The sequence below is a fragment of the Vitis vinifera genome, chromosome 9 (assembly GCF_030704535.1).
Source record: "Vitis vinifera cultivar Pinot Noir 40024 chromosome 9, ASM3070453v1".
Taxonomy (NCBI): domain Eukaryota; kingdom Viridiplantae; phylum Streptophyta; class Magnoliopsida; order Vitales; family Vitaceae; genus Vitis; species Vitis vinifera.
The window spans coordinates 8762875-8775215 of record NC_081813.1 but is presented as its reverse complement, the minus strand read 5'-3'; the positions used below and the strand labels follow the sequence as shown (position 1 = coordinate 8775215).

The 12341-nt window shown below is 36.4% G+C and overlaps 2 protein-coding genes across 2 annotated transcripts; both read right to left on the bottom strand.

The window, feature by feature from the left end:
* Nucleotides 1-317: 317 nt before the first annotated feature.
* Nucleotides 318-950, bottom strand: LOC100263574 (putative disease resistance RPP13-like protein 1). The gene has a single exon (XM_010656645.2). It carries the CDS (start codon nucleotides 948-950, stop codon nucleotides 318-320), a length of 633 nt encoding a protein of 210 aa, XP_010654947.2.
* Nucleotides 951-1135: 185 nt separating this feature from the next.
* LOC132254310 (putative disease resistance protein RGA3) lies at nucleotides 1136-2922 on the bottom strand. Its single transcript, XM_059739639.1, has one exon. The coding sequence runs from the start codon at nucleotides 2905-2907 to the stop codon at nucleotides 1144-1146; it is 1764 nt and encodes a 587-aa protein (XP_059595622.1). The 5' UTR covers nucleotides 2908-2922; the 3' UTR covers nucleotides 1136-1143.
* Between the last annotated feature and the right edge of the window lie 9419 nt (nucleotides 2923-12341).

Genomic DNA, 12341 nt, shown 5'->3' with positions numbered 1-12341 from the left:
CATGAAATACATTAATGTGTGCAATTATGGATGCAATGGAAATGAAAACTAAGATAAATTCAAATTACCTGTAACAAGAGTGACATGAGGTGAAGCGTGATGACCATTCAGTCCCGTGAATATTCAACTACTTTTGGGATATGAGATATTTTGTGCCGATCCTCTCCCATATCCTTTCGATAGCGTCGTTTCAGAATAGGAGAACCTGTGATGTCCAATTTCTGCAATGGTGTCCTCTGGAGCACTTGGTCCGGCAGTCCCTCCAGCTTTGGGCAGGCTAGCATAGTCAAGTCATTGAGACATGGCATTATTGACCTCTATTCTTTTCCTTTTATTTCCCATTGCTTCAATTCATCCAAACCAGAAATAGACAATTCCTTCAGCTTTGGGAATACTGTTGATGATGATCCCAAAAACTCACTACCTATGTATTTCACACCACGCATATGCCATATATCCAGCTTCTCAAGGACAGGCAGTTGCCCCAAAGGAGGCAAACATGGACATCGATCGCAAAACGCGAGGTAAAGTGTTTTCAGTTGAGCTAATGATGAACCCATCATCCAATTGGGCCATTCTCTATCACCATAATGGAATATACATAGAGATTTCAAGTTTGGATGGGGTTGTAGAGCTTCAGCCACACCCTTTGTCCCCTCCTTTTCACCAACTTCCAATGTCAAATATTGGAGGTGTACCTTATTCTTCAATTCTGCTTTTTCTGCCTCCCCTGCATCTTTCACTTCATCCAACCCTTGAATGAAAAGATGTCCTCTTAGGTTGTTCAAGTTTCTCAGGTCTCCTATTTGGCATTCATCATGGCCATGACTACTCAACATGAAAACATCCAGTGTCTGAAGAGAGCTTAATCTTCCAATTCCTTTTGGCAAGCCCTTTAGACTGTCAGCACCATAATTTTCAAGATGCCTCAAATTAATTAGTTTACCCATTGCCTGTGGTAGTTTCTGAAGACAGAAACATTGTTGAATATTTAAGGTTTGCAAATTATATAAATCACAAATTGTTTCAGGCAACTTTCTCAAACGAGAACACCTTGATAGATTAAGGTATCTTAAATGTATCAATTTTCCTACCTCCTTAGGAAGTTCCTCAATCAACTGATTCCTGCTCAAATCCAATGCCCTAAGACATGTCAAATGCCCTAAGACATGTCAAATGCCCTAAGGCTTCAAGAACTCTTGAATGGAATGCTTCCTTAGCCAAGAGGGTGTGAAGATTCTTCATGTTACAAGTGGAGGCGAAATTAGCGGTACTCTCTCGGACAACTAAGGTGGCATGACGAATCTTTTGGAAGAATAAGTCCATACTCCCCTTTTTTTGGTTGTCAACCTCCACAATAAAGCATTCATTCTGAGTCAAAAATTGAGCAAAATCATGCACTATATCATGCATCTTACAACCTATTATATTACCATCATCATCTTTTTTAAAATCTTGGAAGAAAGACCGAGCAGCTAAATATTCAAAGTACGTTCTCCCAACCATCTCCATCTCTTTACTCCCATCAGATTTGAGATAGCTTTGTGCCATCCACAACTTGATCAGCTCATCTCTCTCAATAACCGAGTCTTTTGGAAAAACAGCACAAAATGAGAAGCAGCGTTGAATTGCAGGGGGCAGATCATAATAACTCAACAACAAAGCAGGGGAAATATCTCTCTCAAACTCATCTAGCTGCCATACTTCACTATTCAATACGTTCTTCCATTCTTCCTCACTATTTTTTATGCGCAAGAGGTTCCCTAAAGTTTTTATAGTGAGGGGCAAGCCCTTGCATTTGTCTGCTATTTTCTCACCAATTTCTTTTAATTCTTCCTCTTTCTCCCAACTACGCTTTTCAAAGAAAGCTATTTGATGGAATAATGCCCGAGATTGCTCCCTGGACAATTCCCCTAAGGAATGCATGTATGTAGTTCCCGTCATCTTAACAACACTCTCTTTACGTGTGGTCACTAGAATTCTACTCCCTACAGCTCCGCAGGAGAGAGTGTTCTTCAGTTGTTCCCACAATTGATGGTTTTCGGTCCACACGTCATCTAACACAAGAAGGAACTTCTTTCCAGCAATACATGTTTGAATTTTTTGCTGTAAAGCTTCCAAATCATGGAGATTACAAGACTCTTTTTGGAGGGCCTCAACAATAGCCCTACAAACTCTGATTGGGTCAAAAGGATCAGAGACACAGACCCATATTCTTTCATCAAAATGGGCCTTCACCTCTGGGTGGTTGTAGGCTAGTTGAGCAAGAGTTGTTTTGCCCATGCCTCCAGTCCCAACTATGGAGACTATGTAGAGGCCAGATTTCTCTTGACACTTGTTACCCAATAGATGGTCTAATATGGCCTTTTTATCCATATCCCGACCGTACACCTCTGAAATATCAATTGCAGAGGTAGTTATAAGTCGCTGTGGTCGTTCCTCACTCCCACTAGAGACAAAATTAAATGTAATTCTCTCCTTTTCCATACCATCTAGTCGTTCCTTTATGTCCTTAATCTTAAGAGCGATGTGACGACGGGAAGCAACTTGCTTGAAACAAATGAAAGGAGGGGGAATAATGCAGCAGGAGCTTACCTTTTTCTTAGGCATGGCAGCATTTTCAACTCTCTCAATCTGTAATTTGAGAATAGCAGTGCTCCACTCATCCACCACGTCCTCCATTTGGTAGGCCATGTCCTTGAGCCTCTCCAACCAAACTTTTACACGCTCTTCCGTCACTTGTCGTTTCTCCGCGTCTGCAACAACGGCTCTAATGGTCCGAATTACCTCTCTGAGGTGTGGAACTTCTTTCTTAACACCCACCATTTGTCTTACTTCTTGTTCAATCCCCTGCCGAGCCACCGAAGCCAACTGCTCCAAGACAATTGAAAGGAGAGTTTCAGCCATAATTGGTAGAGATGAATATGGTGAGATTATTGATGATGAGTAAAGCAAATTCAAGGATGAATAAAAAGAAGCCAATGGTCTGCGTAGGCCATTTTTATAGAGTTGCACATAGAGAAGCTTATCCACTCAACAACATAAGGTATAAGGTGCCTTCACACAAACCCATTATTTTCCATTTTTTAAAAATATGCATTAAAATCCTTACTTGAAATTTTGAAATGAATTAATATTAGCCAAGAAAAGCACAATCCATGGAGTATTGAAGAAAATGAAGGAAAGAACAAAGGTCATTGAAAGTTAAAGCATAACTTATTTTATTGGCTTAGAGGTTTGCTTGTCCAAAGCAAAAGCTATTAGGTGCTTGTCTTGTAGTGCAATCTTTCCCTTCATTCTTTTCTCACCCTTAAATTATTCATTGCCACACTATCATCCAATAGTCCAAAATATTCTCAAGGCTCTTATCCGGTTTTCCTATTCCTTTCTAATTATTTTTAGTGCAATAAAAAAAATAAAAAATGAAGACCAAGAGGGAGAGTTAGTAACCAAATGTATAAATACTAAGATGAAACTGAATAAGAAGGTTTTTAGACAAATTTAAATATTATTTTTTATTATTGAAGTGGTATTTAATATAAAGTTAAAAATTAAATACTTAAACCAACTTTGTCTATTGATTTAAAAATGGTTTTTGTTTTTAAAAACAAAAATCTATTTAAAAACTTTATAGTTTTGTTTGTTGTTCTTTAAAAAATTGTTTTTTTAAAAAACAAAAAGTAAAAAAAGAAAATTAATTATTCTAACTCTCAAATTAAAATGGCTATTGCCTTTAGCATTTCTAATTTCATTATCTCTAAGAGTGTCATTTAAAAATTATTTATAATTAAATCTTTCCATATTAGGTAGAGTTTCTTATATATCCCAATTTTATTATTATTTTTTATCTCCTTTGTAGAAAAGGCAGAAGAAAAAATCATGTCAAATTCATCCATTTAATTATTCATAAATAAATTAGTTTTATAGATATAGCTTAAAATAGTATTTTGTAAATTTAGTAACCAAATCCTAAATAAGAACAAAAATTGACTATGAATCCAAAATTCTTAGAGCTATGTTTGGTTCTCAGAAAATTTGAGGAAAAATGCAAAAAAAAAAAAAAATGAAGGAAAATAAAAAATAGAGTTAAAAATAATAAATAATTTTTATTTGCTACATCAAACTCATTTTATTTATTTTAACTCATCAATATAAAGATTACATAATTTTAAAATGTATAAGTTTTTAACTAATTTTAATTATATTTAATTTTCTTTGGAATATTTTATAAGACAACCAAACATGATAAAATCATTTTCCTTAGTTTTTTTATTTCCTTTGTACTTTCCGGAACCAAACATAACCTAATGGTTTGGAAGTGGGAAATTAATTTCCCTTCACACTTAATAGCATTTAGCTTCATCTCTTTCTATATCCATGATCATTCACCTTCATTATCATCTTATTTCCATTTTTATTCTCACATAGCAAACACACACTAAGCCCATGTTTAATACGTGTGAATGAGGAACGGAAATGAATATTTCATTATCATTCATATTTTTTCTTAAATATGAAAAAATTCAATGGTTTTCTTCACACTTACTTACTAGCATTTAGATTCATTTCTTTCTAGATCGATAATCATTCACCATTATTCTCATCATATTTCCATTTTTATCCCTAAGCTCATGTTTGATACTCAAAAATGAGAAATAAAAATAAATATTTTGTTACTATTTCTTTTTCTTATTAAATATAAATGAATTCATTGATTTCAATTATTGTATTTGGATGCACTTAAGAATATAAGATTGAAATCAATATTTGTTTATATTTCAATGTTTGATAAAAGCAAAAATATGAATAAAAATAAATAAGTTAACAATAATACTCTAACACATAATAAAGTATTTCAAAATAACATCGTTTCAATGTTTTCTTTTTAGTTAAATAATAAGATTAAAAAAATAATATTTACCTAATAAATAAAAATAAATCACAAAAAGTCATAAAAACCTAATGGAAATATAAGGGTAAAATAATATTTTAAGATATTATATATCACTTCCTATACCAAGCTATACAAGAAACCTCCTTATGAAAATCAATTTAATCTTACTTATAAATGAGATTTCATTTGAAATCATTTTTTATTTCATTCTCATTGATATTTAAGTTATCAAAACATATGAATAGATGAGAAAAGAAATAAGATGCTCATTTTCGCTCTTCATCCTCCCTTACCAAATATGGCCTCAAAGCATGGAAACAAGAGTTTCATATGCCTTATATTGTGGGATTATCTTAATTTATGAAAATACGATGTCTATTTTACTTTAACATGTGACAACATTGGAAATAAATTATAATAACAAAAGGAAAAAAAAAAGTAATGTTATATTTGTCATACGACCACCAAGGAATGCACAAGAATACTACACATATTTGGCGGAAAATTATACCACAAGAAGGCTTGTAGCATCATTCCTGATTAGGTTTTCTTAATCAAATCCATTTGTTTTTTTTACTTCAAGAAATAGTCATACGAATGGAATCAATTTCTACATTTCATTGGTTGATAATATGGATAATAACAACACTTGTTTCATAAAAAATTTCAGACTCTTGAATGCAAGGAAGGTAATAAATAAACCAAAACTTTGAAAGCACACTTCACCCACGACAATATTTATTCCTAGTAACCAAAGCATTCTTCCAACATACAGGATTGAGGTATGCCTTTGCAATTGTGAATGAGGACTTGCTCTCAGAAATGTTCAGTTACCACCAAGTTGCAAAAGGAGTGGTTCCATCATCTCACTACAAATCGGCAAAAAACCTACTAGAGCTGTTACGAGCTTGTCCATTACTCACTGTTTTTCTTTTGGTCTCTGCAAAGATTGAGAAGGAATGTTAAAATCAAATACAACACAGACCCAAATGTCTGTCTCACAGCCCAAGGAGTTGATGAAGGAAATAAATATGGAAGATACCACATTATTGGCATTCAGTTCTGCAGGACATACCTTTTAGCATCCACATCCATTTCATCGCTATCACTGTCTGCCATGGCTTCTCGACTCCTTAGAGTACTTCCAGAACCTTGCAATAGATCATCTAAATCCCATAGCTACATGGAAAAGATGTGGGTAGTTGAGATTAATCAATGAAGGTCAAATGCAATATCTGATCATGATATAAGATATATAAAAAATTTGAACATTAAAAAGCAAAATAAAAAAAAAATTAGAAAGAAATACATGGTTTAAATGAAAAGCAAATTCTCTTGGACTTACGCTTTCTATACATAAACTAGAACATTAAGGCCCCATTTGGATCTTAGAAAATTTGAAGAAAATACAAAGGGAAGAAAACAGGAGGGAAAAATTGGCGAAGGAAAATTAAAAAATAGGTTTAAAACTTAATAACTTTTTTCTCACATCTTCCTGAATTTATTTATTTTCCTCTCCTATATGAAGAGTGAAGAATTTAATAATAAATTTTTAAATAATTTTCATTACATTTTATTTTCCATTATGGTTTCCACAGTCCACAGGGTAATCAAACAAGATAATATGGATTCCTTCTAACATTTTTTTCCCTTTTCCATCATCCAAGCTGAGCCTGAAGGCTCAAGACCTACATCTAGCCCGACCCCAACCCTGAACCACCTAAAGCCACAGTCCAACAGCCTGAATCTAACCTTTGATTGATACAAAGAATAGAATAGGATATCTCTAGGTCATGAGTGCTACAAATTGAGGTTCATCACTTGACGACGCAAACCATATCACCAAGATGCCAGGACATTCTCAAGAAACTACTTAATTAAAATAGTTTTAATAGCGAACCATCTAATGAAGAGGATTTATAGAAACTACCTGATTATCTAAAAGAAGTTTTTTCAATCAAGAAACCGCCTGATTAAATAGTTTTAAAATTTGTTAAAGAATCTCCATGGCCATATTATGCAATGCAATCCAATATCTACTCTACAAATTATCTACCTGTAATTTTGCCAAGTATTCCCCTTTCCAGCGCTTCTCACCTGATGAGTCCATTCTCAGATCCAGTAATGACCCTATCTTCATCAAGCTGATACAAAAAGCATGGAACTATTTGGTTGGATCATATTCAATGATTTGGAAGCCAACTGATACTAACAATAATAACAAAATACACCAACCTTCAATAAAGCATCAACGGAGTTTGGAGAGAGATCAATAAAGCGGTCACTGGAAATTCAACAAAGATATTCAAGACCATATTCCAGAGGAAAAAATTAAGAACTGATATCCCTCTTCCCTTGTGGCTCCATTGGATCTATGAAACTATTAACAGAAGGAAAAAAAAGGGAAAACTAATGTTTTAAAAAGTGGACTGGACCGACCCGTCAGACCTTTGACTGGACCTTGATCCAGTTCGGTTCACTTAATTGAGCTGGAGTATAGTTGAATCGGCAGTGAACCGGTAAGACCAGTGGCCCAACCGCTAAACCGGTGAGCCGGCTCAGAACAAAAGGGACAGCCATTTCGAAGCCCAATGCCCAATGGTTTTTCCTTTCTATGAAAGCCCAAAGTCCAATATTTTTTAACTTTTGTTCTTCCAAAAGCCCACTAAATATCAAGCCCAATGTGATGCGCTCAGACAATCCTTTGACTAGGTTGGCCCATGCACTTATGAATGGCATCTTTATAGGCTAGCTTGGAACCTTTTGTTCACTGCCTTTTCAATGTGGGATTCAAAGGGGACATTTAACGGGCAAAAAACAATATACAAACAAAGGGAATATGCACAACATGGTCACCACTAAACTATCTTAACTACTATGATTTATCTAATATTATAGGATAATAAATAATAAGATAAAATAACTAATAATTTTATAAATAATAAAATATATAGCTATTAAAATTTAAACAACTTTAAATAATAAAATCTTATTTTATAAAAATAATTATAAGTTAAATATATTTAATAAAATTAAAACTATTAAAATTTTAATAAATCTTCATTTTATCCTTATTATAATTTAATCTATCTCTATCAATTATATGAAATGTGTCTAAATTTTTTAATTTCTATAGTTTAAATTCTTAATAATATATAAATTATACATTTATAACATCACCAGTTCAATTGTGGTTCAACCATCGATCCGACCATTGAACTGTGAACCGATAACTTTTCTGGTTTAACAACCGGTCCGACTCTCAAAACATTGAGAAAAATAGGAAAGAATCTCAAATTCTTTTGTTTGGTTGCGGTGAAAATGGAAAGTAAAGTGAAGTATAATTTTTTTTTTTGATCAATAAGCAAAAGAAATGTATTACAAAGAGGCGCTAAAATAGCGACCCACAGAAATACAGTACAAAGACACTCACCCCCTTACAAATGGACCCAAAACAACAAAGAAAAACAAAAAAAAACCTTCTCCCTCATCACGACCCCACCCAATCTATAAAATCTATTAAGGTCAAATGACCACCTTTTATCCACAATTTAGTCTCCGACCAAAGTAAATACATAAAAGAAGCTTTCAACCTTTGGATGGACAACACACTATCTTCAAAGGCAATTTTATTCCTTACCTTCCAAATAACACAAAACAAGCATAACGGTCCCACTTGCCACACCACCTTCTTTTTACCCACAAAAGAGTCTTTGCACCCAAAAAGGGTTTCCTTTACCGAATAAAGAAACACCCAAGACACTCCAAATAAAGAAAGGAGCAACATCTATACTTCCCTCATTTTTTCACAATGAAGAAGGAGGTGATCAATCAACTCCTCAAACCTTTGGCACAAAAAGCATCTATTAGCCAAAGCCCAACCCCTCTTTTACAAACAGTCTAAGGTTAAAACTCTTCTCCACAAAGCCTACCAAGTAAAGAAACTTAATTTAGGTTGCACACAAGAGTTCCATATAATCTTCGAAGGGAAAGAAACAAGAGAAACTGGTTGCAAGGCCCTATACAAAGACTTTATCGAAAACACGCCATCCTTCGATTCCATCCACCTCACCCTATCATCCTCGCCCACATTAACCTTCTTCCCATCCAAGCAACAAAACAACCTTTCCACCTCTTCCATCTCCCAATCATTGAAAGGTCTAGTGAAACAAGGGCTTCAACTTCTCCCCTTTTCCCCCACAACTGCCCAAACTTCATTTACTCAAGCCTCTTTGGAAGTTGCTAGAGCAAATAAACAAGGGAAAGACTCACACAAAGAGGTGGTTCCACACCACTTGTCTTTCCAAAACCTCACATTCTTTCCATCACCCACCACAAAGTCAAAAGAAGGGGTCATTAGATATCTCAACTTGCTTATTGCTTTCCACAACCCAACTCCATAGGCTTTTCTAGCATCACAAGAGCTCCACCCTCTTCTTTCCTCCTCATATTTCCTTCTAATCACTTGGTTCCAAAGGGCCTTTCTTTCAAGTGCAAAGTGCCAAACCCACTTGCCAATGAGAGCCCTATTGAAAGTTCCAAGACTCTTAATCCCCAAACCTCCTTTTCATTTTCTAAACAAACAATCGGCCACCTTGCTAAGTGAGGTTTTTGCTCAAGAGCCCCACCACCCCACAATAAATCCCTTTGAATCTGCTCCAGTCTCATTATAACCACTCTAGGCAGCTGAAAAATAGACATGAATTAGATCGACAGATTAGACAAAATACTTCAAATTAAGGTAATCCTCCCCCTTAGAAATATATTGATATTTCCACATAGCCAATCTCTTGCGGAATCTTTCTTCTATTCCATCCCAAACGGTAGCATATTTAAAAAGAGCACCCAACGACATTCCTAAGTAAGTGGAAGGCAATCTTTCTACCTTATAACCGAACTCTTCAGCCAGCTCTTTCACATTCTCAACTCTACCAACCAGTATCAGCTCACTTTTTTTTTTTTTTTTTTCCAAATTCACTCTTAACCCTGAAATTGCCTTAAACCACATTAATGGCCAACACAAACACGTTAACTGCTCCTCCTTCGCCTCATAAAAAATCAAAGTATCGTCAGCAAACAGCAAGTGAGAGACCTAGACCATTTCCTTCCTTCTTCCTCGAACCGAGCAAGGTGATAAAAAGCCCCTAGAAACTGCTCTCTTTAGCAAACAGCTGAAGACCTCCATCACAATTACGAACAAGTAAGGCGAAAGAGGATATTCTTGCCTTAAACCCCTTGAACTCTAAAAAACTCCAGTAGGGGTTCCATTCACCAAGACAAAGAATCTAGTAGTGGATAAACACCACTTTATCCATCTACGCCACTTTTCCCCAAACCCCATCTTCTCATAATCGATTTCAAGGCCTTCAACTTTTCAGCCAAAATGAAGTTGGCTGACTTGCTAACCTGAATCCCCCTCCAGTCTCATTCTAACCAGTCTAGGCAACTGAAAAATAGACATGAAATAGATCGGCATATTAGACAAAATACTTCAAATTAAGGCAATCCTCCCCCCTTAGAAATATATTGATGTTTCCACATAGCCAATCTCTTGTGGAATCTTTCTTCTATTCCATCCCAAGCGGTAGCATATTTAAACAGAGCACCCAACGACATTCCTAAGTAAGTGGAATGCAATCTTTCTACCTTATAACCGAACTCTTCAGCCAGCTCTTCTACATTCTCAACTCTACCAACCAATATCAGCTCACTTTTTTTTTTTCAAATTCATTCTTAACCCTAAAATTGCCTTAGACCACATTAACGGCCAACACAAACACGTTAACTGCTCCTCCTTCGCCTCATAAAAAATCAAAGTATCGTAAGCAAATAGCAAGTGAGAGACCTGGACCATTTCCCTCTTTCTTCCTCGAACCGAGCAAGGTGATAAAAAGCCCCTAGAAACTGCTCTCTTCAGCAAACAGCTAAAGGCCTCCATCACAATTACGAACAAATAAGGCAAAAGGGGATCTTCTTACCTTAAACCCCTTGAGCTCTGAAAAAATCCAGTAGGGGTTCCATTCACCAAGACAGATAATCTAGTAGTGGATAAACACCACTTTATCCATCTACGCCACTTTTCCCCAAATCCCATATTCTCCAACACCGCTGAAAGAAAAGACCAATCCACATGATCATAGGCTTTCTCAATGTCCAATTTGCAGATAATCGCCCCTTTATTGCTTTTCAAAATTGAATTTATTGTTTCATCAGCAATCAACACTGCATTCATAATCTGTCGTCCCTCCACAAACGCATTTTGAGACATTGAGATCACCTTAGCTAACACCCCTTTCAATCTGTTAGCCAACACCTTGGTTAACCACTTGTACAACCTTCCCACCAAGCTAATTGACCTAAAATCCTTCAAGTCCTCAACCCCCCCCCCCCCCCCCCTCCCCTTTCTTAGGAATCAACACTAGAAAATTTGCATTCAGACTCCTTACAAAGCTCCCAAACTCATGGAACTGCCTAAAGAAGTTCATCACCTCCACCTTTACAAAGTCCCAAGAATACTGCCAAAAAGCCATTGAGAAACTGTTAGGGCCTATCGTTTTCTCCCCGTAGAAACTTGACAACCCACCAAAGACCTCCTCTTCCGAGAAAGGTTTCTCCAATCCTTCCACGTCCAGTTCTTCCGGCCTCTCAAAAATCAAACCATCCATATTGGGCTTCCATCCACCAGGATCTAACAACAGACCTTGGAAAACTCTGCCCACTTCCTCTTTAATTTCACTTTCCTCAATGAACCACCTCCTATTGATGAAAGAACCTTATATTTTTATCCCCCTTCTTCAACCAAATTTCTTTAGACTTCTGCCTCTACGACGCTTCTTCTAAAAGGACCCACCTTTTATAAATGTTTATTGCCTCCTTCCTAGCTTCCCCTTCTTCAATGGACAGTGAGTGAGCACTCTCTTCCTTGTCCCAAAAATCCACCAGATTCCAAGCACTCCATTTCTTAGTTTCAACCTTACGAAAAACCTCTTTATTCCAACTTCTCATAATCGATTTCAAGGCCTTCAACTTTTCAGCCAAAATGAAGTTGGCTAACTTGCTAACCTGAATCCCCCTCCCCCCTTCCACCACTTTCTCAACACCTCCTTAAAGCCCTCATCCTTCAGCCACATGTTTTCAAATCTAAATGGCATGGGCCCTCTTCCCATCCCTCCTTCATCAAGAAGAATCACTAGAGGTGCAGAATAGCCCGCCAACTGATTCCATTTGTCGAGAGTGAATCGCTCTCGACAAAGGCGGCGGCGCTCAAGCCGAGCCTCAGTAAGAAAGCTCATATACTCCAATATGTGGCAAAGCAACCTCGGGAATAGTAATGGAATGGTGTCCACCCTCTGAAGCTTCTTCCTATGGACATTCTCCTCAAAGTGGACAAGAGAGGCCATGATCAGGTGGTGTGGGCCAAAGTAGAAGCCCTTTGATATACAGAGTA

Coding starts and splice junctions, on each gene's coding strand:
- LOC132254310 (XM_059739639.1), bottom strand. CDS start 2,907: ATGGCTGAAACTCTCCTTTCAATTGTCTTGGAGCAGTTGGCTTCGGTG.
- LOC100263574 (XM_010656645.2), bottom strand. CDS start 950: ATGGGTAAACTAATTAATTTGAGGCATCTTGAAAATTATGGTGCTGAC.